This window comes from Zootermopsis nevadensis, unplaced genomic scaffold, assembly GCF_977971745.1.
Source record: "Zootermopsis nevadensis isolate Lab colony 2312 unplaced genomic scaffold, Znev_1.0 Znev_ptg000010l, whole genome shotgun sequence".
Lineage (NCBI taxonomy): Eukaryota > Metazoa > Arthropoda > Insecta > Blattodea > Termopsidae > Zootermopsis > Zootermopsis nevadensis.
Window position 1 is genome coordinate 6,507,032 of NW_028259142.1, and position 26,718 is coordinate 6,533,749.

At 37.7% G+C, this 26,718-nt stretch overlaps 3 protein-coding genes across 9 annotated transcripts in view; 1 reads left to right on the top strand and 2 right to left on the bottom strand.

Moving 5' to 3' along the window:
- LOC110835981 (folliculin-interacting protein 2) overlaps positions 1–26,718 on the top strand; it is a 490,121-nt gene that overhangs the window by 427,412 nt on the left and 35,991 nt on the right. The gene's annotated exons all lie outside the window — the stretch shown is intronic.
- On the bottom strand, positions 1,253–8,119 carry LOC110835968 (uncharacterized). 2 transcript variants are annotated; one of them, XM_022076717.2, is made up of 6 exons: positions 6,610–8,119; positions 5,376–6,178; positions 4,535–4,730; positions 3,525–3,702; positions 2,499–2,598; positions 1,253–1,836 (listed from the first exon to the last, which is right to left on the bottom strand). In XM_022076717.2, exons 2-6 carry the CDS (start codon positions 5,382–5,384, stop codon positions 1,819–1,821), a joined length of 501 nt encoding a protein of 166 aa, XP_021932409.1. In that variant the 5' UTR covers positions 5,385–6,178; positions 6,610–8,119; the 3' UTR covers positions 1,253–1,818. The 2 variants fall into 2 exon arrangements, with proteins under 2 accessions (XP_021932409.1, XP_087202498.1); XM_087346372.1 differs by having other exon boundaries at positions 5,376–8,119.
- LOC110835972 (cuticle protein CP14.6-like) lies at positions 9,077–14,193 on the bottom strand. Of its 2 annotated transcripts, none has more exons than XM_022076722.2 (3): positions 14,084–14,193; positions 11,855–11,976; positions 9,077–9,623 (listed from the first exon to the last, which is right to left on the bottom strand). In XM_022076722.2, the coding sequence occupies exons 1-3, from the start codon at positions 14,099–14,101 to the stop codon at positions 9,323–9,325; spliced, it is 441 nt and encodes a 146-aa protein (XP_021932414.1). In that variant the 5' UTR covers positions 14,102–14,193; the 3' UTR covers positions 9,077–9,322. The 2 variants fall into 2 exon arrangements, with proteins under 2 accessions (XP_021932414.1, XP_087202501.1); XM_087346375.1 differs by lacking the exon at positions 14,084–14,193 and adding an exon at positions 13,917–14,012.

The window sequence follows — 26,718 nt, forward strand, 5'->3', positions numbered from 1 at the left end:
AATCTCTTAATTTAAAATCAGTTTTAATATTATACTTCCACAATGTCTATTTATTCTGAATGGGCTCTTCCGTTTAGTTTTATGGCTATAATTCTGTAGTCATTTCTTGTTTTCTTTATGTGTGGTACAATCCCAACTGTTCATTCTACTTCATTTGATTTCCTTATATTATTTAGCTGATGATATAAATTATGACCCTTCTCATTATCACTAACGTTAACCTACAGTTTGAAAGCCTTTGAGTTAAAATAGAGTGAAGTACAGTGTTTCACTAAGACAAACCTATTGCTCCTTATAGGTTTAATGAGCACTTCGTTTCAATTTGAAGGAAAGTTTTGGCCTCGTTATCGAAAACAAATGATACAGTGAATAAATAAACACATCCACGTCATGCATTTTGATGTGTTATATTTAAATATGGAACGTGCTTTCACTTCAGCGCTGTTACTTTCTTTCTGAAAAATTCTCGGAATTATTACAAAGTGCGCGTGCACACCTAGGAATGCCCCTACCTATTTTTTCTGCTGTGTATGTAATACTACAGTTGGTTCTATTTTGGTGTAGTTCCTGTATATTTTGTAACTACTTTTCGTGACGCTGTGTCAAATTTCATGTGATTACAATTAAAATTTGCCGTGTTTCAATATTGTAGTCTAGTCCAAACATAGATGTCTTCTGTGATGTCGCGCCGAGTAGCTCGGTAGAAGTTTACCAACGTTTAACAGGTGCTTAATTCGTCTATAATCAGAAGTCGAATGACCATGGAGGCATCAAGCACCTCTGAAGACTACACAGTGCAATATCCCAGAATACATTCGTCTTTATAATCGACTCCGTCGAGAACCTGAAATCTCACGTAATCTAGTCTAGTTGTCGAAACGCGTAAGTCATAATTAGTGTCCGAAAGCTCTCTCCTGCCATCTGTAATCGTTAGGATCGATTGTTATCGATTGTGTACCACAGGGAATAATCCAGCAGGTGCTTCTGTTTTGCTTAGCTTTGTTACATATTCTTTCGCTCTAACCAATATATTTGCTCCTAGAAGCTACGATACATAGAAAATGTAATTTAGTGTCTTTCGGAAAATATCAAAATTTCGTTTCTCATATACGGGTTAGTTGCCCATTCAGGGGACTATTATAGGTAGGAGAGACCAATTTTCTTAATCCGTGCGAGAATACGGATGCTATTAACTGCCAATGTGTGCCACCGTTTGTTTAATTTAAGGTGTATTGGTAGATATTTTATCATCTTCAATTCAATTCTTTATTATTAGTTTGCTGCATCAACAGCCAGAAAGCCAATTACAGATACAGCACAATAGATGACCACACGAACACAGTAATAAATATACAAAGGTAACAACAAACAGCATATAGGAATATATTAGTACAGAGGACGTTATTACCAAAAGAAATTTATTTGTAATGGTTATATTGACAATAATTTAATATTTGGAATTATATATATATTTGGTATTGAATAAATACACAGAAGAAATACCAAATAAAAATGTAAGTATAATACAAAGTTTCAGATAACATGTAATGTCTGCGAAGTCACTCTACTGACTTTAAATAAAATTAAATGAAACAACTTATAAAAGAATTATGAAGTTTATCGTTGGTTCATGTGTTTCTGTCCTTTCGGATCTGTACTTCAGCGAGATGTTGGGGTCATTACGAGCAATGCAGGCGTTTGTATTATGGGCCGTTTGAGAGAGGCCAGTCCAAAACTGAAGCGGTTGATCACGTCTAGGAAATTCTTCATTTTTTTTTTTATATTCTGTAACCCCAAGTATGTTGCACCCCAAACCTGTTACGACGCAAGTGGTTCCTGAAATAAAAGAAAATTCTTGTAATAATAAGCTTGGCTTTGGAATTGAACGGTTACAAACCTCGTAAGCTGGTAAATTCATTATTCGCTTAAGACTGTAACTAATTTCAATTTGGTTCGTGGCTTCTGGCTTGTTACGCCGTTTAAAATAGTGTTGTAGTAACATACCAACGTTTAGGAGTAAAACGCTACTTTGTACTGAACCTTTAGTCCTGAAGATGGAAGTAGGTGCTTCCTCCGAAACATTAGTGACCATGTACAAGACTACACGGTGTCATAAACCAGGGGACAATCTGAAGCTTACCTAATGTAAATTTAAAAATGGAAACTGTCGATCTAATCAGATGTAGTTACTTATGCAGTACCAATCAACGTTATTAATCTAAATTCGTCTTTTGCCATCACGTGGTCTGCTCGTAACTGCAGACCATAAAGCACATATCTGTAACTGGGTGTACCGTAACTTATTGTCGGTAAGGAGGACAGCTACGTTTGCATCAGATAAAAAAAGCTGTATTTCCTAATACTTCACTCACATTAATGAATAATTTTTATATTCATTAACTTTTCAGAAAAAAAATATTTCTGTATTAATTAGGGTATTCTTAAAATTGTAATTTCATATTTTTTTGTGAACAAAGTTTGTGATGTATTCGACATACCAGTGTACTTATAGCTGATGGTCCCGTTTCTCCGGGCTCGAACTGATAATCATCATGCTGGAATTCTGGCGTCCTGTCTGGCAATGGATTTTCATAAATTCTGTAACAGTTGTTTCAAGCGCAGTGAACAACAGCGCATGATTTCCTCTTCGCATTTACACCCTTCGTGCTCAAAAAGGTTTTTCTGCTCATGGGCTCACTTGTATTCAGAACAGCCCCACATCGAGTCTCGGCTGAAACTACGGTTGTTCTGATTGAAATTTTTCGTAATTTTCCTCAAAACTTCAGTGGAATTTAAAAAAATTCTATTATCACTTCTTCACTAACTACCAAATTATCCGCTAATCGAATTCGAAGCTAAATAAACTTATCTATTAAAGCACAGTTAAATAGCATATAAAGACATTAGAAATCTATCACTGGATCCATTATGGATCAGTTAAAATTATTTACAATCTCATTTTCTGTGTTTCTAAAATATGTTTTATTAAAATCCTTCTGCTGCCAACCAAGAGATATGGTTCAACTTTAATGCTCTAAAATTGGTTACGGGAAGTATTCGATTTGAATATCGACAGACTTATTGGGATATTCTGAAATTCTGGGTAAGATTTTAAGTGTTTTCTTTTAATTTATCGATTTTTGCAACCAAAAGTATTAATGCTGGACTATGTGCATCAATTTCGATCTATCGAAAGCGCTATTCTTCGCTCGGCCATTTTGTAATGAAAATCTTGTGAGCTGTTCCCATTCACCAAAGTTCTGTTATTTGCCGGCGCAGCGCTGCTTACTAACGCCTGATGCGTTAAACGGTACTTCGCAATGAAATAGACAAAGGATCCGTTAGAGGCCCAATTCCACAGACGTAGTCTCACCCCAGTGTAATAATAGAAGGCAACGAAACAGATGTTGATACATCATTTTTCATTATGAAAGCCGGTTATAGGGGTTTAGCAACCAGACCAGTGACGCAGAAACAAGAGAACGCTAGACGGAGAGATGTTATAAGACATGTTGCGTACACACCCTTCATTGTCGACGGAAGTCGGTGTGACGTCACTGAAAGGCTCAATTATGGCGTTGTTTGGGGACGGAATTGGCCCTCCAGGTGTCATGGTGACGAGAGAGGAGCTGATTCCTCCCAATACTGAACCCACGCCACTAGCTAAAGGACCCAGCCACGAGTTCACAAACCCACCAATGCCTACAACAAAAAAGGTGCAACTTTTAGTTTACTTATTATTCAACAGATGGTACTCATTTGTAGCGGTACATTACAGATGCATTTCTAATATGAAATCATGCAGTACTCTAGAACTGCGTTACCACGCAACGACAAAACCTGTTGAGAAGAACAAGAACTAACCTCTATTCAGAGTGGCTTCTGGTTTGCAACACACATGAATTTTAATGCAGTAAATTTTATAACTTAAATTCGCTCTTTCTAATGACTGATTTTTGTGTCATTCTGTCGTACCGGGTGAATGACTACATTTTAATTCACTGTGAATTAGAATGCGTTTAGAACAAAGTTGTAAAGTCCTGTTTCATGGTACTATCATGGATTATCCTTGAGCGACTGAGAAAATGTATGGAAATTGTCAGAACAATGGCTGGTACTCTGACTGAGATTTAACCCAGTGACTTTTGATTACAAGTCAGTACTTCACCTACCCTCTTAAGTTCCTGTATGTGTGTGTGATCTGTAATAATATTTCTTGTTCCAGCTGGCTAAAATTCTTGAAATTTAGTGTCAACTTCGTAACGTCAGATGGTGTAATAAATCATTCATTATTTAAATTATTATTCTTTTGCCTGGCTACAGGTCCCGTCTCGTGTCCTGTCCTCGTCTGGTGAAACGGGAATCTTTAATTGTATTCGGAGACGCGACAGGACTTTGATGAGAATTCAGTCCTTTCTAAATTCCTAATATTCATATGACAAGACAGTAAAATTTGACAGACATAGATCCCCAACAATTTTGTCGAAAATTATGGTGCATCGAAGTAAAATAAATAAATAAACCTGGGTATTACCGTGGCCAACAGCTTCCAAAATGGACGACTGGCTTCGCTGCTGACTGTCTCCCGTGCCGTTAGCGTTGCGGCTCTCATAGGGACCTCCCACCAAGCCGATGTTGCTGTGTTGACGTTCCAGGGCGATCATAGACCCAGTCGTCAAATGGCATAGACACAATGTGATTACGCCGCTCCATTGCAGTACAAATAACGGCTGTTTCATAGTGTAGGTACCACATTAATTATAAAATGCTTAAAACATTTAATATTGTATATTGGTTTTCACTTTATTACATTAAATTTCAATCATAGTTCCATGCAGCAGAGGATTTTTTAAGAAGCTAATTGTAACTTAGATGGCCAAGAAATGCTCTGTCTTTTATGTAACCCAAAATTCCATTACCCGCCACTGGACCGGGTCTTCTCCACCCATGTCCGTTCTAATGTCGTCATGCATTAAAAATAAAGGACGGTCATAAATAATATGTATCGTATTGAGTCAGGAGTTTAAACAGTTTTATTATATATACTAGGAGACAAACACAACTCAGTCCCACCAGAGAAAGATTATTTTCCTCCACATTTTGTTGAACGATGTATTACGAAGTAATAAAAAGTATTATCCAATTGCACTACCAATCAATTTACATTATGTAAATATATAATCTCAGCAGTTTATGAGCATAGCTAAATATACTAAGAGGAAGACAGGATACATTTCGACCAAATGTAGATCGTTTTCCTTAATATGGTAGTCTACTTTGCTATCAAGTATTATACACTTCTTCATATTCACTACAAAGTAAATTACATTACGAAATCTGTTCATTATGGATCACCGTCAGATGTAATTACTCACCACATTCATGGTCCCGTGTCCTCTCCTCTGGCCAGCGCGACACTAAACTGATGCCAACATGCATTTATAAGCCGAGAAACGGTACTTAACTATAACAAGGTTAAAGTGTAAGGAACTTGTCCAACGGTGCTACTTATATTTTCAGAGACCTTGCTTCACTTTCGAGAACTAGAACAGTCCTCCGCATTTGCGTATTTGGTCTCGCTGCTAGATGTGAAGAGCAAAGCGGCGAGCAGACCAAAGAGAGGGACGACAACGTGACCGAACTTTACATGATCATGTATGCTTTGATCACAGTGAAGGAGGATTAAGAAAGTGGATTTTAGTGCACAAGAGGAGATAATATGTGAACAAAATTATGTTTAAAAACATCGAAAGAAATCTGATAGTTATAGCGTATACCATCCATTCCTAATGCAGTTGAACAAGTGATAATCTAAAGTATGGTATTTATATTTTATTATTTTGTTTTGTTATATGATGCATGAGAATATAAACTTTACAATGAATCTCAGAGGAATTGATTGTGAAGATGTAAATTAGACCTAAAATGACAGGATAATTATCAGCTGCGGGTTTCACTTAAAATAGTAATGAATCTTTGTGGTCCATAAAAGGCACTACCGATTGCTCAAGAGTATTTTTCGAAATACGTCAATAGTTTCTCATCTGTCTAAGAAATGTGTCGTTCGCTGTTCAACGAAGGTTGTCACTGGACTATGTCCTCAACGACTTCAAGTAGATCTTCACGACAAACGTATGACGTAACTGGTGTAGTGCTCGCAGTATTTTCAGTTGTGTATCTAGAACAGTAAGAGATGCAGTGGATTTGCACTTGTCACTGATCCAGATCTTAACAAAAATTCTATGGCGAATTACTCAGCATAGTATGCCCACTTTCAACAACATCTAATAGTGGTTTTAAGTTTCCGGAAAGCGATTTCTATCAACAGCCATTATTTTATTTATCATTACACGTTCTGATACTTCTATTTTACGAAACTAAATTCCTTAGAAGCACGATAACATCTTAAATATTTCCTTTTGATAGCGAAATTTAGGCCTACAATGCAAACGACCGATGATCTTTATTTTTGTTTAACTTTTTTGTAATGTGGTAAATTCCGGCAGACTGTAGACATGTATAAAGCATAATAAGCTAGGACAGAAGTTAGTGTAATACATCACATAATATTTCAACATTCAAAAGGAATGTACGCGTAGCGTAACTTACTTGGCACTTTTGTTCTGTTATTGCCATTAGATTTTCAATCCGCGGATGCGAAATTTTGAAAATGCCTCGTAAACAGCGTAACACGGGTTGGGTTGACGAACAAGGACCTACAACAGAACAACATTTGATCAAAATCTGTCCAGGGATTCGAGTTATGAAATGTCACAACAACAAAAATTATCTCGAAAACCAAATGACTTGCGAAAAATGTATTGAACATAAAATTTGAATTTCGCTTGCATTTTACAATCTTGCTCCCTCTTGTTGGCCTTTTAGTTTAAACTCAGTTTAATATTGTGGCTAGCAAGGAAATTCACACAGAGAATCTCACTGCAGACATATTGGAATTGCTTATGAACTCATATCTTCAGTAATTTGAGATTATAGATGCGAATAATTCTCATATTCTGATATTATTTTCATTTTTATAAACTTTGAAGTCTTCTGTCACTCATAGAATTCTTGCTTTATTTCCGATTCTTAGAATTGCAAGAAAACCTTAATTTCGAAATTTTAATAGATTTGTACAAATCTTTCTTTTGCAATTAGACGAATCCATTAATATTGGGCTAAATAACTTTAAACATTACTTTATTAACATTGCTGATTAATCATTGACGTACAATTATTGATCATTTAACAAATAAATGAATGAAAAATCTGTAGGATAAATTCGTGAATTCATTTAGAACCACGGATATAATCCCTTCTGTTACGGCCTTTCATGTAAAACAAATATTATTCTCACTTTTATTCCACATTTTCGTTCCCAAATACTTGAACTTTGTAAAACATTCGTAATATTTTGTAGCACAGGCTGCATTATGACTTCTGCTATGCATTCTTGTGAAGACCATCTTTCAGCTGCCGCCCCCCCCCCCAGCCAAAAAACTTTCATCATTTTGTGGAAGCCACTACACATAAACCTTACAACTTAAGACGTTTCTTCCACTGGAACATTATTAGAAAATCCTGATTGTGATTTCAGTGATAACAGAGGTATTTTGCAGTTCTTAGCTGAAAAAAGAAACAGTGTCCAACACTTTTTTGTGCTCCCGGTGGCGTACTGATTTGCGTTTAAATAACAGTTTGCGTCTCTTTGAAATTGTAGTTGTTAGCATAAAAGTATCACACAACACACAAATTATATTTCTGTTACTAACAGTGCCAAACATCAGTCAAAGAGACAAACATGTTGCCTGAATAAGTAGAGGATCTTTAGTTCGTACACTGAAAATGTAATCTCATAATGCACACGTGTTCTTTCATTTTATACGTCGAATTGCCTACACAAGAAATTTTGACAGAGCACAGACTGAGATGTCTATGAGCGTGTATTGTAGTAGGAGACAAATTCATGTCAACGTAATCGCAGAACGTGAACTGCAGAGGTGGATATTACATGTGCAAATACATTCCTTGAATTATTAGTAGCATAATTTTTAATGCTCCTTTATTATAAAAATTAGTTACAGAATTATAATTTCATGGTGACCAAATCACCATTTGTGTAGTATGCATGTTTCTGTTGTGAATCCATGTTATGAAATGTATTTTTTATTTATTTATTTACAGACCATCACTCCAAATGCATTTCTGCTGGTGCGAGTCTTTTTAAAATTTTTGAAACAATTATGTAGGAAATAAATTAAACAGTGGGTGACGTATCAGGTTCTCGCGGCAACAGCTGGGATATTGCACCATGTTTTCTGAGATATATTGACGACGTTTCAGAAGAGCTTAGTGATCACCCTGATGATGAAGGCAGTAAGTCTCTCTGTAAAGTTAGTCAATATCTACCAGCATATAAGGTGAAATATCCCAGAAAATAGCTATTTTCAACAACAAAACATAAGTCTCGAATTTGTCTCTAGATTTTCAGTGTCTGATTTTTCAAATTTATTCAAGTAGGCCTAATCAGGAGCTATATTATACATATAATATTAAAAAAGACACTCGTCTCCACTCACAATGACCTTCAGACTTAATATTATTATCCTCGCCTGATTTGCTCAGACATTTCATTTGTCTTCTTCTAGAAACGAAGTTAGGGCAATAAATTTCCTTTTTCGACCTAAATATTTTATCCGTCTGCTAATCTCTTTAATCGTCGTATAGCTATTTGTGTTCCTTCTGGTTGTTAATCTTATCTTTGTAATATAATCTAACCAGATTTGTTCATATTGTGCTGATTTCTTTTCTCTATGATCTTCAGGGCTGAAAATATAAGCAGTAATTACTTCGAAATGTTAGTAACTTTCCACACGTCCAGACGGCGTTGCGACCCAGAAAATCAGCACTGCCATCTTTAACCTCAAATCTCATATAATGCTATCTGATAGCAGAATAACGTGTAAGAGCGGGCTTTTGTCAAATTACGTAACGTAATGGAAAGGACATAAGCTATAATATGAAGATATGGAATTAAAAATAAATAAACAAAATATTTTATAAATAAAAGAACATGTACATAATATTAGAATGTATAATTCTTGAACACAAAATAAATTTAAATTGATCATAAACAAATTTAAGAAATTATTCGAAAACAAATTAAGAAATACCCATAAGAATTAACACAAGCATAAAAGTTTCGTGTTATCGTTCATGATCATAGTTCATCCATACGTAAAGCAAACTTAAACGTGCTATAAATTTGGCACAGGTAAGTGCAGTTAGTTTTATTAGTGGACGATAAACACAAGTCGGTTGTTTAGTGTATGACGTATCTTCCGGTATCGATCTCCGCTCTCTCGGCCTCGCTGAGCTTTGCCTCCTCCTCTGCGTTCTTGGCGAGTGCCTCTAGAATCTCCTGAGGTATAGCAGGTGGCACCGGAAAATGAGCGCCTTGGGGTACGAACCCATTTTCATCGGCAGTATACGTGACTACGATCTCGTTGCCTTCAGGGTCCTTGTACTTGTAGGAGCCGCGCACAATCTGAAGCTCCTCTGGTGTCCCCACGTTCTTCAACTCTCCAACTTCCTCTCGAGTGATGTCATTGCCGGTCTCAAAGCTACGGAGAAACAAGAAATGCTTGTTGAGTGCTCTAATAGCATTATGCCATTGTTGTGTGCCGGAGGGTTTGGTTTGCTCGCTTAAGAACAGGGAGTTAGTTAATGGACGGAAACACAGGTTTTGGTAATTGGGAAAACCTCATGCGTCAGTTTTCTTGCCATCATTCCATAGTTCTGGTTTGGAGCGATTCGTTACGCCTTGGTTCATGAAATGGGACGACAAAACGGATCAAGAAACTTTTTCTTTATACTGTTAGCTCCCATTACACGCTCCGTGCAACGTACAAAAGAGAAATGCTATTTTAAAATGTTGTACGAAGTGGAGTGTGAGCAGGACATCATCTAAATAAACTTCCTACTTCCCCCCCCCCTCATTTTGGTCATCGTCAGTAATAAAAATGTGTTGTTTCTGAAGTTCGCTCTACCCCCGTTTTTATGCAACGAAGGATTGTCTGCTAAGTGGTATTATTTAGTCATCTGAATTGTGAGTAACTTAGATTTATATACCATCAAATAATAATATTACTAAAGTTTACCAACGTTTCAGACGTCCTTACTGCTTCCATCATCAGGGCGATGAGTTATCTGAAACGATGGTAAACTTATACCAAATTACACGGCGCTACAAACCAGCAGACAGCCATCTTAGCACTCACAGCTATGAGAACCTCAAATCCTTTGCTTGAAAATCGATTTTAAATCTGTCATAGACTGCTTCATCATGCTGTGGTTAGGGACCAGTTGTCGGCTGTTGTGATCACGCTTATGAACACTCCGGTTCGATAAATGATGTATTATTATTTATAATCTCGAAGCTAATTAGTATCCCAAGGACACTGCTAGATGGAGTTAGTTGAAAGGTTAATAAATGGCGCCACATATGCGCTGATCGAACTCGGTAGCTGAATCGGCACAGACTCGTATCGCACTTGGTTGAGGTACTGCTGGGCGAATCAGTTGAAGGAGTAAAAAGATAATATCATGGATTGAAATAGACGTGGTTACAGCTGCCCGCATCGTTCTCCTGAACGAATATAATCATTCTATTTTGTATCACTCCGCTGAATCCGGCAGCGGCAGATAGAAGACATGTTTTGTTACGATAGCAGCGCACAAGCGATATCGCTCTCCAATAAAACCAGTTGAGTGTTCTGAGCGATATCGTTCGACTCAAGGTCGTGGTACCAACATGAAATTATGAAATTCCCCTCAATCACTGCGTCATCGCGTTTACACCACATCTCTTTTCCCTTATCATAAAACGATATTTTACGTTCGAATTTTCGAGTAACAATGCACAGCAATGTGTCTGTTGACGCCATATCTGTTCACAGCTGTATTGTAGCTTGTCCAGTGGAAGAACTCTACATCTTAACCTACTTTCCACACTCTGTTTCCAACCCAGTAACAATAACTCTCTTGTTTGTTTGCGCTTCTTGTCTAGCCCTACCCTAACTGTTGTGTTGAGTGTGAGTTATTGTTTGTTTGACTTGTTTTTAAGCTTAAAACATTATGACCAGACATGTAATGGTTGACGAAAAAATTATTTGTTTATTATGCGAAAGATGTCAAGAAATCTTTCGGGTGGGGGGGGGGGATTTCACATGTTTTCAAGACACAAGAAATGGCTGGAAACTTGTCACACTATTTTATTAAAGACTGTGGAATTCGCCGTACATTTCCTTATCCCAATATTTCGTTTACTCGATTATTTTTACGCTTTGTTAAAAAATCTATAAAAACAGGATTCGTACAGTTCTCCTTTTTTATTTGGGCTTCGTAGTTGGCAACGGAATTCGATGGAACTGCCAAAATATTATCGCTTTGGTGTTGATAAGATACCAGAAACGTCAGACGAAGGAATTCCGCCACATCCATGCGTAGACGGAGTGCGTCCGACCGTGGTCTATCAAACGTGTAAGCCTACGTAAAGGGTCTGTTTGAACACAGATGAATAACGAATCCGAAGACGTTCCTGATGTACATATAACTGAATTTGACTTCATGTGTATAGTAAGAACCAGATTACTTGCGAGTTCTTGGCGCGGGGGTGAAGGGCAAGGTGATAAGCACTGCGCGCGCACCTCCACGCTTTTTCTACCAGTTCTACCCGGCCGTTCCGTGCACCGACCAGGCCGTGCCGAGTGCAACTATTCACAGCTCTAGTGAGCTCAGCTAGCAAGTAATCTGGCCCCTACTCTACATGCACTGTAACTGCTGTGAGAATCACCTGAAACTGTATCCTCCTGCCAAATCGTTGTTCTGCGCAGACCTGAGAATGGGGATTGGTGTTGTTTGCTGTTGTGGAGCCGAGAACACCATTCCCAGCGTCACCACACATAAAACTACAACCTGGAAAAACAAACATACCATTAATAATAGTGAAGTCACTCATATTTCTAATCTAACTACCTCCATGGTGCAGAATGCTTCTTTAGTAGCTGATTATACACTTTGCTAGTTAAGAAATTCCCAGCCATTTATGTTACTTGAAGGTTTATTATCGTGTTTACAAGAGCCCGCCACTGATCCATGTAAATCCAGTCTACATCCCAAACCATATTTTCCAAAGATACATTTTAATATTATATTCTCACCTAAGCCTTAGGTCTTTCGAGTGGTATTTTCCCTCCGGTTTTTTTTAAAAATGTTGTGTGCACTTCAAATGTCTCCAAACAAGCTACTTTCCCCACCAACCTCATTCTCCTTTATATGATCATCATAATAATATTCGATGAATATGACAAATTATGGAGTTTCACATTGTGAAATTTTCTCCAGGCTCTTGTCTAATCATCTTAGATCAAAAGCACCTTGGTCTCAGTTATCCTCAATCTGTGCCCTTCCCTTATAGCGAGAAGCCAAGTAACACACTCATACAAAACGACAGATAAAATTATATGTTAATAATCTCTCCAAATTTTTAATCTTTGCCGTTTTAGACAGGGAGACAAGAAATTCTGCGCTCCATGGTAGCAAGCATTCCCCGAATTTAATCTGGTTTTAATTTCTTCCTGAATGCAATTTGTATTCTTTGCCGTCGTTTTCAAATATTTCAAGTTTCCCACAGTTTCAAATAACTTGAAGATGGTTGTCTTCTGGGTTGTTGCGCCGAGCGATGGATCGCCCTGATGATGGAAGCAGCAATGTCCTCTGAAACGGCGGTAAACTTCTACCAGACTACACAGCGCAACAACCCAGAAGACAGAAATCTTCATACTCTGATGACGGAGGCAGTATGACCTCTGAAACGTTGGTAAACATCGACCAGACTACACAGCGCAACAACCCAGAAGACAGAAATCTTCATACTCTGATGACGTAGGCAGTATGACCTCTGAAACGTTGGTTAACATCGACCAGACTACACAGCGCAACAACCCAGAAAACAGAAATCTTCATACTCTGATGACGGAGGCAGTATGACCTCTGAAACGTTGGTAAACATCGACCAGACTACACGGCGCAACAACCCAGAAGACAGAAATCTTCATACTCACCGCCCTGATGACGGAGGCAGTATGATCTCTGAAACGTTGGTAAACATCGACCAGACTACACAGCACAACAACCCAGAAGACAGAAGTCTTCATACTCTAATGACGGAGGCAGTATGACCTCTGAAACGTTGGTAAACATCGACCAGACTACACAGCGCAACAACCCAGAAGACAGAAATCTTCATACTCTGATGACGTAGGCAGTATGACCTCTGAAACGTTGGTTAACATCGACCAGACTACACAGCGCAACAACCCAGAAAACAGAAATCTTCATACTCTGATGACGGAGGCAGTATGACCTCTGAAACGTTGGTAAACATCGACCAGACTACACGGCGCAACAACCCAGAAGACAGAAATCTTCATACTCACCGCCCTGATGACGGAGGCAGTATGATCTCTGAAACGTTGGTAAACATCGACCAGACTACACAGCACAACAACCCAGAAGACAGAAGTCTTCATACTCTGATGACGGAGGCAGTATGACCACTGAAACGTTGGTAAACATCGACCAGACTACACGGCGCAACAACCCAGAAGACAGAAATCTTCATACTCTAATGACGGAGGCAGTATGACCTCTGAAACGTTGGTAAACATCGACCAGACTACACAGCGCAACAACCCAGAAGACAGAAATCTTCATCGCCCTGATGACGGAGGCAGTATTACCTCTGAAACGTTGGTTGACATCGACCAGACTACACGGCGCAACAACCCAGAAGACAGAAGTCTTCATACTCACCGCCGCAAAAACCTCAAATCCTACTTCAAAGAACTTATTACCTGCTTTTGTATCATGACTTTGTCCTGTGGTCTGGTGGCGAGGACCGAACAAACACTTTCTTAGTCTCAAGGATTTATGCGTACCGTTAAAACCGAATCGCGGGTTAAGAAAGCTGCGTATCACAGGATTTAAAACTCTGCAGTGAAGTGTCAAGGTTGAAGCTTACCTGCAGCTGTGCCATCATTCCGCAACTCGGTCTTGCTGCTAGGAACGATTTGTAAATGATTACTCTTTTACCTTATATATACTTCCACACATTTTATTCTGTCAGACGACCACCTTGATGAGAGGGGGAATCTTCAAAATGCACACAAGGGGATACACAAAGTGAGGGGGGAGGAAAACTAGCGTGTATCGTCATCATAATGTAAGAACACACGTGCAGGTGCCCGTATGCGGAGATGTGGGGAGGGAAATTTTGTATTAAAAGAGACAGTTGCCGAATATTTAGACTTGAAAATGAGAAGGATAATCTTTTACAGGTAAGGCTTTGTAACAAAGACAGCAGATTGATTATACTTGTAAATAAGTTGTATGTGCTCATCTGTAATGTAAGAGCGGTATATGATCATTAACTCTTTATAGATTAATGGTAGCTATATATATACATACATATACTGTAGGCTTATGAACCTGAATGTTTATATTTCTATGTCGCTCTCAGAGTGGATGTATAAATTTATTTTGCTTCTCATATCGTATTTAGTTACTGTAGCAAAGATTATGTTAAAACTATGCCACATTGCCTAAGACCTACGTGTTCGGAGAAATTGTTGGTGTAATTCCGTAAGGCTGTGGAAACTATACATGAAATGTGTATTTTGAATAGGTTTTACAAAGGGAAATATCTGATGTTAAGTAATAATATTCAAATTAATTCTATGAATCGTTCTTCGTTAAAATATGCTTTGACATAAAATGGGCAGCTTGAGAAATACCAAAGTGTCTAATTAACCACGTTGTTCTTAATTGCTGGCAGCTTTCCTCCTTAGGGGTCTTTGTGGCAATGTTATAAAATTATTGTTGTTGTTATATTATGTTTGGACATTGCATATTTTCTCTTTTTTAAAGTTACATGAACGTAAACATTATACAAATTGAACAGCATAAAATTTGCTACGTTTTTGAGACTGGCTGTCTCCATATTCAGGTAAGAAGGGTCCTACATAGGAAAAGCTATTAGGATAAAAACAGACCTTACTCCTGTAGACAGACACTTAGTAATTTTTATAATTTTTAATGTTGAAGTTGGTGTAATGTTAAATAACAGGTAGTGGATAACATCCAAGCAGAATATATAATAATTTATTTCTGACTGAAGTCTCAAGCTCATGTTATGTAATAATAGAATAATAATAATGTAATAATAGTAGAATAATGACTGAAAAATTCCGTCCCACTGCCACTTTGTCCACCCCTTTTCCCACAGGGATTACCCTGGAATCTATTTCAGCGGCGGATAACCGCACGTATATTAGTAATGAGCTTGTACTGAAACCTACGAGACCTAGGTTCGATCCTCGACTAAAGCTAATTAAATGTTTACTCCATTAATATCTCAGGATCAGCAAGGCAGCTCATCATCACTACCGCTTAGGTATCTTAAGGTAATACTCTTTTATCTTTACAATAGAGCAGGTGAACTACCACAGGCGGCAAATATCTGTTGGACCTAACTCATTTAAACTTGTGGAAATTTAGGTTGTAATCTAATACCTACTCTTAATAGCATTGGATGCTGATAAAGTGTTGTTAAATTTGTCAGTAAAATTCCTCCATATTCCCGGGAAGGTAACAAATGTAAAGGCATCTCTGGGTCAATCCTGGAATTTATTCACCTTGACTCAGAAGTTAATTAATCATCTTACTCCATTAAGAAGTCCTTCTTGAGGCGCTGATAGCCAGTCGAGATATTACATATCATGTTTGGAACCCGAACGTTCGTTATCGCTTTCATGAGACCGCGGTTAATAAATTCATAATTCTTTTACGTCCTTGTATCTTATCACGAGCTTTTCCGGCCGACAAAAAGTACCCAAATTTTTACTGTGTGCCTCACAAAACTGAGTCCGTAAGAGGTAGGGGTCCCCAAGTTTTCATGGTGGTAAAATCAATATCCCGAGTAAATGTTTTAGAGGCGCTGGACTAAAGTAAAACCAGGGTTCCTGCAGCAATTTTGGGAATAGGGACATAGAATTTGCGTTTATAAATATCTCTACACTTTAAAACGAGAGTCGAATCAATTGCTACTTATGGTCACGTGTAACTTTTGACCATCATTGTGCAAATTATATCTTAGCTAAGATAAAGTGTAATTTGTATGCGTCTAAGAGGTCTATGGATCGAAGTCCAAGGCCATTAGCCCTACTTCGACACGTCTTCACACACTTGAAGAGAGTGCTATAGTATTCTGAAATTGAATCGATTTTCCATGTTGTCCGTGGCATATTAAGAATTTCGTCATCAACTTTTAATGCTGTTGGCCTTAAAAGAGAACTTGGAACACTGTAACGTGTTGAGTTGAGACACATTTGGCCTTTAATTTTTCATGATGTCAGTTCTTTCCCAGTATATTTCGAAGTAACGCAACGTCTTCTTCTGGTTCCAATTAGTAAGTGGTCCATGCGTTCCCTAGACCCTAGGGCAACCACAAACATCAATAGACCGATGAAAGACTCTTGGTTACGAGACGCGTCAGGTGGCTGAATGGTGAATAAACCATATTTTCTGCTAACGTTTCGAGAGTAATCTATGCTCTCATCCTCAGGGCTGCCTGTAACCCGAGAGTCTTTCATCAACTTCAGTCGCCGCGAAAGCTTCACTTTATACATCAATAGATCGACTTTGTGATATCATTACAGATACCGCGCTTTTGGATACATTCGTATATTTGTATCTCGTAACTTTTGTTATTAATAACGTCAATAATATGGACTTCAGGGAGTTATTCAGTGTAATGATTTGAAGTTTTGTATAGTGATAAACCTTACGCCAAAGTAGGATTTGAGGTATTCGCAGCGGTGTGAACGAAGATGGCTGGCTGTCTTTTAAGTTTTATAGGTTTTTGCTGCCTCCGTCATCAGGACGATTGCCCTGACAGCCATCTTCTAACCTCATTGAAGTAGCTGTAAGAAAAATGTAAGACAATAGCATGGCGACTGAGTTAATTATGATGCGTGACATGTGAAATTTCTGTGTGGTTTTCTACGCCTAACACAGGTAGTTTTAAAGCCTACACTGTATACTCCTTCGGAACCCTAAGAAGCTCTACATTAACTACAAAGTCTCTTAATAGCAATTCGTTTTAAAAATGTTCAGGTATCCCTATGCAAATCACAATTCCATAAAGGTAAATTAAAGTGCATAGTTAAACACCCAGATCAGAAATTATTTCTGTACGGGATGTAGACGTGAGTACCCCGTACAGGGAATAGAACCTCAGACATCCAGTTCGTAGTCAGCCATTTACTGACAGGTACCTCCATGAACGTGGATGCGAGTTTTCTCTAAGACTTTGATAACCATCTACAAGACTACACGACGTCATGATCCAAAAGGCACAATTATAGTTTTAACTATCATGAAAATCTCAAACCTCACGCAATTCAAAATATTTCTAAAATATAAAAGTAAACGTGTTAGAACTGCCACCATATTGTCTCACAGTCGTCCCACATTATTACGTCATAATGCGTGACGGTGATCTTTAAGAAGTTTGGAATTATGTTAATATTAATGAGATTCGTTTGCTGAGGTAACGGATTCGCGTACGGTCCTCCAGAGGGATGGGTTCAAGTGACGTCCGCGATAGAAGGCGAGGCTCTGTCGCAACTTGGTCCGAAGTCCTCCAGTTTAAGAAGGGACTACAAGGCTTTCCTTCGAAGTATACAGCGTCAAAACATATTATCAGTGAATAATACATCGGAAAGAGTATGGAAGGAAACGGTACTGACGTCATGTAAGGAATTTATCCTGCAGTTGCAAAAGAGACCGACGAAGACCACGATAAAACCGTAGCCAGTATAGTCGAACTCCGGACGAGATTTAAACCTTTGGCCTCCCAACGACATTTTGCGCGGCGACTTTCGTATTGGAAAGCTTCTTTGACACTTATACAAAGCTGTAATTTTAATGTAGTAGCTAAAGATTTTCTTTTGTCCTATATTTTCTTCAGAGTAACGATAGAAACAGTCGGTGGACTAATGGTTAGCTCGCCACTGGACCCAAGGTTCGCGGGTTCAATCCCGGCCGAGGTCGATGGATTATTAAGGGTGATAAAAATCCGTAGCACAACTTCCTTCGGAGGGGAAGTAAAGCCGGCGGTCCCATGTCGTAGATTTACGGCATGTAAAAGAACCTTTTAAGCATAAAAGATATGTTTTGTAAGAAAAATTCAGTGGCCATTTCTCACTCAAGTCTCCTGACTAACTGCTAGATGGTTCTGGCAGTCAAATAGGATTGAGTAGAAATTGTGCAGAGTCAGTGGGCTGGTCACTCACTACTCATAAATGCACACATCAAGACCAAAAACCCACAACCGGGTTGTAGAGCCAAGAAAAACCCACAACAACAACGATAGATAAAGCGGTTTCCAAACAGTGGGACAGAAACGTTGGAATTTTCAAGGGGAAGGCTAGGAGCGAGTCACTTGTGCGGTGGTTATAATGCTGACTGCACTGAGGAGCTTATCGGACTGAACGCCCAAACAAAAGAAATGCACTGGCCGTGCCACCTCAGGTACACAGAGTAGGCTCGTCCGCCAGCTCCGCTAGCTTCTCCACCGGCCAAAAACTACTGCGCCGACTATACAGAACTTAAGGAGGTTGATGGAAAGATTATTTGAAGAAAATATAAATAACGTTTTTTTTCCGGTTTGCTACGGTTTCAAAATTACGACGTTTTGCGTTTATGTCGCCTCTATGATTATAATTATAAATTTTTACTTGTTACCGGTACTATTTCCTGTGATCAGAATAAAATAGCAACATCAGCGTAGAAATGTCGTAACTCGGAACCGGTGAGGCTCCTGAAAGAAGTTACTTACCTTTTCTACATCAAATAATCTACCACACAGCCCTCACACGTACTGTGCTGGAACTCTGAATCACCCTGTATACGTGCATATATTCCAGAAGTTTTAAATGACTCCATTTTCAGAACGTGAGAAGTTTTATAAAAATGTTATGCCAACACTCTTCTGTCTATACACAACTACTATAAGATTTAAGCATACTTGTGGAGTGAACGGTAACTAAATTTTTGGTTTATAGTAGCGTACATTAAATTCAGGTCCCAGAAATTTTGAAAATTTGTTTAGGGTTCAAAAACATAAAACAATTTCAAAAATTTAGTTGCTGTCACACTAAGGGAAGAGGGTGGGATATTGATAATGAAGATGTGAGGTAGATATAATGGACGTAAAAAAGAAGAATTATCAATGGAACGAAATACATAATTCGTTATTTTGCATCAGTGCCGTTTACCATATTTTATTATCGTTCGCGAATCCTGATCTAGAAGTCAGTCGTGCAAAAATACAGTATTATAACCACCAACTAGAACAATATACCACTGTGCTTAAGGCATTTTGTATTGTTATTCCGCTGTTGTATTAGATAGTAAAATATATGTTTTATATTCCTCCATTTAAGCGGCGTGGTGGCAGGAATTTCGCCAGACATTAGCATTGTTTTTAATTTTATGGCAGGACGTAAACCACTTATAAATTCTTTGAATTCTTTGCGTGTTGCGTAGAGATCCTTGGATGGAAAGTTGGCCCATAACAAGGCCTCTATCTACACGAAAGACTCTTATGCATATCCATATTAAGTAATAAGGGATCCCATAATACGTTATCTTTTCCAGATATTTTTAGGATAATAAAATCGAGGAGGATTGTGTAGAAAGTGGCTATAGCGTGCGTGGGGATATAAGAAATGTGTACAAAATTTTGGTTGCTGAGCGCGAAGGGAACATATAACTCAGAAGACCTATTGGATAATGGTAGAATAATACTGAAATTGATGTTAAGGAAGTTGATTAGGTAAGTGTGGGTTGGATTAATGTGGCTCAGGATTGGGACCGATTGCCGCTCTTACGAACACGGTAACAGGACATTGGGTTTCATAAAGACGGGGAATTTCTTCAATAGCTAAATCACCATCAGCTTTCGAAGAAGAACTAGCGAATGAGATCTCCTATAACTTCAGTATCCTGAGGACGAAGACGAAGATGCTTCTCGAAACGTTGGTATTTTCTCCATTAAACCTACTTACACGGCTGGTAGCCCGAGAAGAATCTATTAAACCTAACATACTGCCATTATATACAATCACACAAATTCCAAAGTGAAATTTGTTTGCCGCCCGCTCAACAAAGCTATCCAAAAGGACATAATTAATTTTCAGTTTAATTTCATATTTCCATAATTTTGAAGATAGGACAAATAAAATACACCTACAAAGGGGAATGTAATTGTCCAAATTACGTTTCTTCGGTGACACCAAAACTGAAAGAGGATTGGAGAAAATAGGTTCTTACAGAAACTAGATTAACCGCGTGAACGCTAGTCCCACATATCACAAGGTTAATTCACATATACAGAATTTTCGAAAATAATAGTACGTACTTTCCAAAATTTCTGGGACCGCCAGCCGCCGTGTTAAATGGCTGCATCACAAAGAAAATTTTCACAGGTGCAGAAAACTTTTCTTTCCGACAGGCCTTTCGTGGTATTTCGAGTTGGACGCGTGCTTAGTCCGTGTTGGTTACTGCGTTTCATTACAACGCTGTTTGCTGCCGTTGTGGGAATAACAGCAAAACTTTGTGGCGGCGCCACTCGTCGCCACTGATTTATTGACGTGTACAGTCCCTCTGTATTTGTCTGTACTTACAATGATGGTAATGACCTTCAGGCCCCTTCCCCCACCTTGATCATGTTAGATTTATATAACTTTTAGCCTGAGGCGTTATAAAAGAAGTAACACATTGTAATGTTATTTTTCAGGTATATTATTATCAAAAGTATAAAAAATATCACGATATTTTTTTAATTAAAGTGACTTTCCTCACATTTAAGAGTACGAAGTTTAGTAATATCTTGTCTTTTCAGCTTATATTTCTGCCTCTGAATGTATTTATAAATTTTTAACTTTTTCGGTATAGTTATTTTATTTTTGATTGTCACTTTTGTCATTTATATATTGTTTTTAATATGTTGTTAATCTCTGTGTATTTTATAAAATTTAGTGCGCACTACAAATAACCGAAAGTTAAATACCTCTATAAGGAAGGGTCATTCGGCAAAAAAGTTTAACGAAAAAGGGAAACGAAAAAGTGTAACGAGTGTACCTAGGGAACGTCGTGTTTACTCGGCATTGTTGTTACCTAGGAAACGTTACATTACATTACATTACATTCATCTACCACAGAGCCATCTTAAGCGTAATTAATTCAAGTTAAATAAACAATGTCTTAAACAAATTTATCTCAATTGTAAAGCATGTATAAAGGAAATATTTAGAATAAAGCCAATATATAAACTTCCTTTCCTTAAAGACGTATTTACGTCAAATTCTCCGGAACCGTGGTTCCACTGTAACTTTTTTTCATTGTCCACTTATCAATGTACGTCTATAATATAACAGAGATGTTTCCTTTTGACAGATGAATTAAAAATTAAATTCTGATAATTTTATGAGACGACAATAAAAGTACATGATGTCATGAAATCAGTTGACTGCGAAAACCTTGACTTTCAAATGTTGTTTATTAATTACTTTTACGTTCATTTCACCAACGGAAAGGTTAACTAAAATCACTTTTCACTTTCGTAGTACACGTAAATGATGATGCAATATTAACTGGTAACATCGAAGGTTTTCATAGCCTCCAGACAAGCTGCATCAGATTATGGAATGATGATTCTTTGTTGTCAAGTCACTCTGTGGATAAAAAAGTAAATGGATTAAAAGATAAGACCAAAACCAAAGCAAAAGTAGTGAAAGAAAAGTAAATGGAGATCTGATTTGCATGTTATTTATTCCTCAAATTGCTGACGCCAGAAGTAATTATGATGTATAAACACGTAGGGGTCTTGGCCTGTTTAGATAATTAGTTGAATTAAATAACAGTGACTGACAGAAACAAAATATAATACTAGTTGGATAAAACCGTAAAGCACTATTAAGGTGTTTTTGTTTCTGGTGTATAATTATCCTCTGTGTTTCTTTCTTTATATTTATTTAACTACGCCTTTCCTTGTTCAGATTATATAGCTTATAACGATTAATGAAGATTGAACTGGAAAGCATGTAGGAAGAGCCTTCTGTAGTCTAATTTAAGGCGCCATCCCGGCATTTTTCTGAACGGACTGTATAAAACCACTAAAACCTCTGTCAGGATATATAATCTTCGGGTTTGGATTTGAACCTGAGACCCCTAAATACGAACCCAGTCGACACCAGCATTTGATATCATTTTTAATTCTATGCGATATATCATTTGGTACAGTGTCGTTAAATAAACCACTATATATATATATATATATATATATATATATATATATATATACACATAAGCGTGTAGCATGTAGAAACATTTACCACCTAAGGCTGATTCTGAAGCGAAGAGTCCCGAGAAAACCACATCTGAGTATTCATGATTAATATTCACTTGCTCCAAATAGACATGAACGATCAAGTGAGTTTTGAAGACTTCAGTGAAATTTATTTATGTGTAACGGTTATTGTAAGCAGTGGTAGTTATCAGTGAGTGATACTGCTAGGTTTGCAGTTGGCTATACAGGGCTACAAGCTGAAGAAAAATGCGGTAGATAACAGGAGTTTCTAGAATTGGAAACAGTGATAAGTCACAAGTACTAACCACGTCAGCAGTGATTCCAGTAACTCTAGCTCCCAACCGGTTACTGGCTGCTGTCGCCACAGTACAAGGTTGGATGTAAGTTAGGTTAGGTTAGGTAATTATCACTGGCGTCAAGCCACCGTTAGTTATTTCATATATCGAGAAGCTTATGATGAAGGTGATTTTCAAATAACAATGACAACTGTCTTCGCACTCACCGCGTAAAAACGATCAAATCCTACAACAATGGTTACATCATCGTTATCGATATATCGCTCATAACTGATTTTCAAATGTTGTAACGCGATCTCCGATCTGTAGCACGTGAGCGCAGTGTTTAGTGTCAGGAGAATCCTGTTTACTTGTCTCCTATGCTATAAAATAGTAGGAACTTGTTTACTGCTGACAGACCAAGTACGTACAGACCTGTATTCCGTTACATCACACGCAAATTTCGAAGGTCGTTTGAACATCAATGTTCCTAATCTATAATCCTCCAAGAAAGAATGGAATTTATGATACATAAAGTTTCGCAGTCAAGACTATTTCAAGGTAAACTGCTAAGCTTTGGTTCTTCATCAGATCTTTTTCACATACAACATTCGTCTCGAAATTAACCGTGAGCGCTTCATCCTTGTCTCTTGTTTTAATTTGTACCTTAAATGTTTTATTTTTGCGTGGAATAGTCGCCCAGTAACGGGATTTAATTTAACCTTCAGCTTTGAACACAAAAACAGCAGGCAAAGTTTTATAATTTTGTACATTTTAATCTGGAGTCTACAATTCTCTGTATTCGTAGGCCAACAGAGAATTTTACAGTAGATATTATTTTGATAATCGTAGCTCCTCGCCAGATAGTCGCGCTTCTGCTGACTTCTGGATATTTGACAGAGAAAGTGGCACTGTGATAGCGTTTATTCCAAATATGTGTATTTCATTATTTGTTTTCCCTCAAAACCCTCATGGTTATTCATCTTTGTTATCGAGGTGATGGTCACTCATGATCAGCCGAACATTTTCACATAATTTATCTCTGAACTGGTAGTTTACTTGAATGAGTGCTAGAAGGTTTCCCTTGTATGTCAATTTTAAAAGTGTTCTCATTTTTTACGATCCATTTATAGTACATAAGTCTATCTTCCTCTCATGAGAAAAGTGGTTATAAGCAGCTACAGTAAATCATTCAAAATACAATGAAACTTTCCTGTCGAAGACTTTAATCCCATTCTTCTTCTCAACAGACACAAATGGAAATTTAAAACACGTATTTGACTTCACTGCATGAAGTTCACTGATTAATAATTCATTACAAAGTCACAACGTGATTTCAAATTAAGATTATTTTGTAACCCAATGTAAATATAATGTTAAGATTGATGTATATGTAAATGTTACCCATAATAACAGCATTAAAATAGCGTTTTATCTTAGTGAATTCATAATTAAGTTGGACTTGGGGGGGGGGCAGAATATACTCGAGAAATCGTAATCTGCGAAATATATTCGTAAGTTCGTATGATATGGTGATCCCGTTTGTGTTATGTGACGTCAGCTCGTTAAGGATTAGGCTTGTGAATGTCCTTCAGACAAGTATTTCTCAACCTGTTGGTTGGTGATCAAACAGGAAAACACTTCGATATAAATTACAGCAAAACTTAGATTATTCTTGTTATTTTAAGCTTCTACTTTCAAACAAATTTGTCAGGTTTTCCATCTCATGCCAAAACATGAAGTTTGAAAGATAACTGGTTATTTTCCCACGGGTTTCCTGATTGGCTGAATAATTTAAATGCAAATCAAAATCATCTCCTCCTGATTGGCTGTTTGTAACTCCCGAGGTCAAAATTAGCGGTTATTTTTACCTCGTGACGCTACGATACATACGCCATTTTTTCATAAATTCAATTAATTTTGATCCGATTTCCTCGTTGTGAATCACAGCAATGGCTTGTCAAAGTTTTGACTTTCAAGAAGCTTTGAACTTCTCGGATGATCAGTCGAGTGACAAATACCAGACCTTCTTTCCAGCGGTCGACAATTTCTTTGACAAATTTATTTTGTTTAAGAATTTAGGACCGAAACAACAAAATCCCAACTCCAGCCTCGATGGGTCGTCAGAATCAATATCTGACCTCGGACCTGACGATAACACCTAGTTATCGATTAACCAAAACCGAGGAAATGTGGATATTCTACGCTGTTTAATGATGTTGCTAACATAATATCTAACGTATTTGTCACTAGCCGACAAACTTCCTAGAGCAGATTTATTCTTGAGATGCTAATAGAACATCTAATCAAGAAATTCCCTTCTTTTATGCAACCCGACAGTTCATTACCGTACTCACAAAATGCCGCCACCGGTCGGCATCCTGAGCCAGATGAATCCAATCCTCACTCTCCCACTCTGCTTCCTTAACATCAATTAATGCTATTCTCATATTTACGATTAGGTCATTCGAGTAGCCTCTTTGCTTCAAATTTCCCGACCAAACTTTTCTGCACATCTGTTATCTCCCAACGCTTACTACATGCTCTGCCCACCTCATCCACCCTTGATTTTATTATTCTAATACTATTTGGAGAATAGAAAAATTATGAGTTCATCCTTACGCGATTTTCGCTAGCTTCCTGGCACATCACTCTTCGTTCTAAAATTTCTCAAACACCTTCCATCCTTTGAGTGAGACTTATAATCCATTGACTTTACACAGTACAAGATCCTAACTGGCAAAATGCTTTAGCAGTACACAGACATTGAATGGCGATTATAAACAGCTGCTCTGTGTACAATTTGCTATTCTTAACAACTGTATTTGGGCCTGAGTGGTAATAAATTACTTTTCGTTTTGTTTTTATTTCAGGCAACGACATCTGACCCAAAAATTCCAACAAGTCGTCACGAATTTTGTTTAAATAGCACGCCGTCTCTGTTATATAACCTCGCATTCTATCGTTGAGAGCGGCTGGAATGTCAATAATTGTTTACTGAATGATGTCAAACTGTTCTAGTCATTGATGAAAGACTCTCGTGCTACAAGCCGCGTCAGGTGGATGAATGGTGAATAAACCATATCTTCTGCCAACGTTTCGAGAACAATCTCTGCTCTCATCCTCAGGGCTGCTGGGTAACAAATCCGATCCTTTGTTGCGCGCTTGCTGGTGGGGAAACTAGGTAGTTATAGTTATTTTGTAAAGTTGCGAAAATGCACAGCCTATATATTACACAAAATCCCTTCGCACGTAATAAATACCGCAGATTCAAACCAGCCAGAAATATAATTAATTATTCTTAGATTTTGTAAAATTAATTTTCTATTTGCTTCAACATGTCCAAAGATACTTTTATCTACCTATTATCTTATGTCAGACATTATTTATTTTAAGTAAAGAACACAACATTGCATGTATTAAGACGTTTCCAAATTTGACTTCAATCAAGCCGTCAGTTCATATTTTATATAATAATCAGAGTTATTAATCTTATTATAAATTTAAAATTTGTTTCTCTTTGTTTATAAGAAAAATGTCTGTCTTCCCCATTGGTAAGCGTTTGTGTTAATTTTAACATCAATGCAACACATGTCCATTGCTATATCATTGTTACGTAAGAATCAATTGTTTTCTTCCATCGCTTAAGGTAAAAATAAGTAATTAACCCCCAGCCGAGAAGCTGAATGAATGGAAAGCTTATCTAAGAACAAATACGCTACCAGGAACGGAAGACATTTATTTGAACTTGGCCTTCACTCTCACCACATCCACTTTCACTTTTGTCGTTCCTCGCAGGTCGCAATAAAAACAGAATTCCTTCTAATGTACAGTTGTGGTTTCAACCCAGGGGTCCATGAGTCTTTCATAACTAACATCCAACGCCATATAATTAATTCTCATCGCCCAGCGTCGGGATGTGTTGGTGTTCGAGGGTTGACGGTTCGA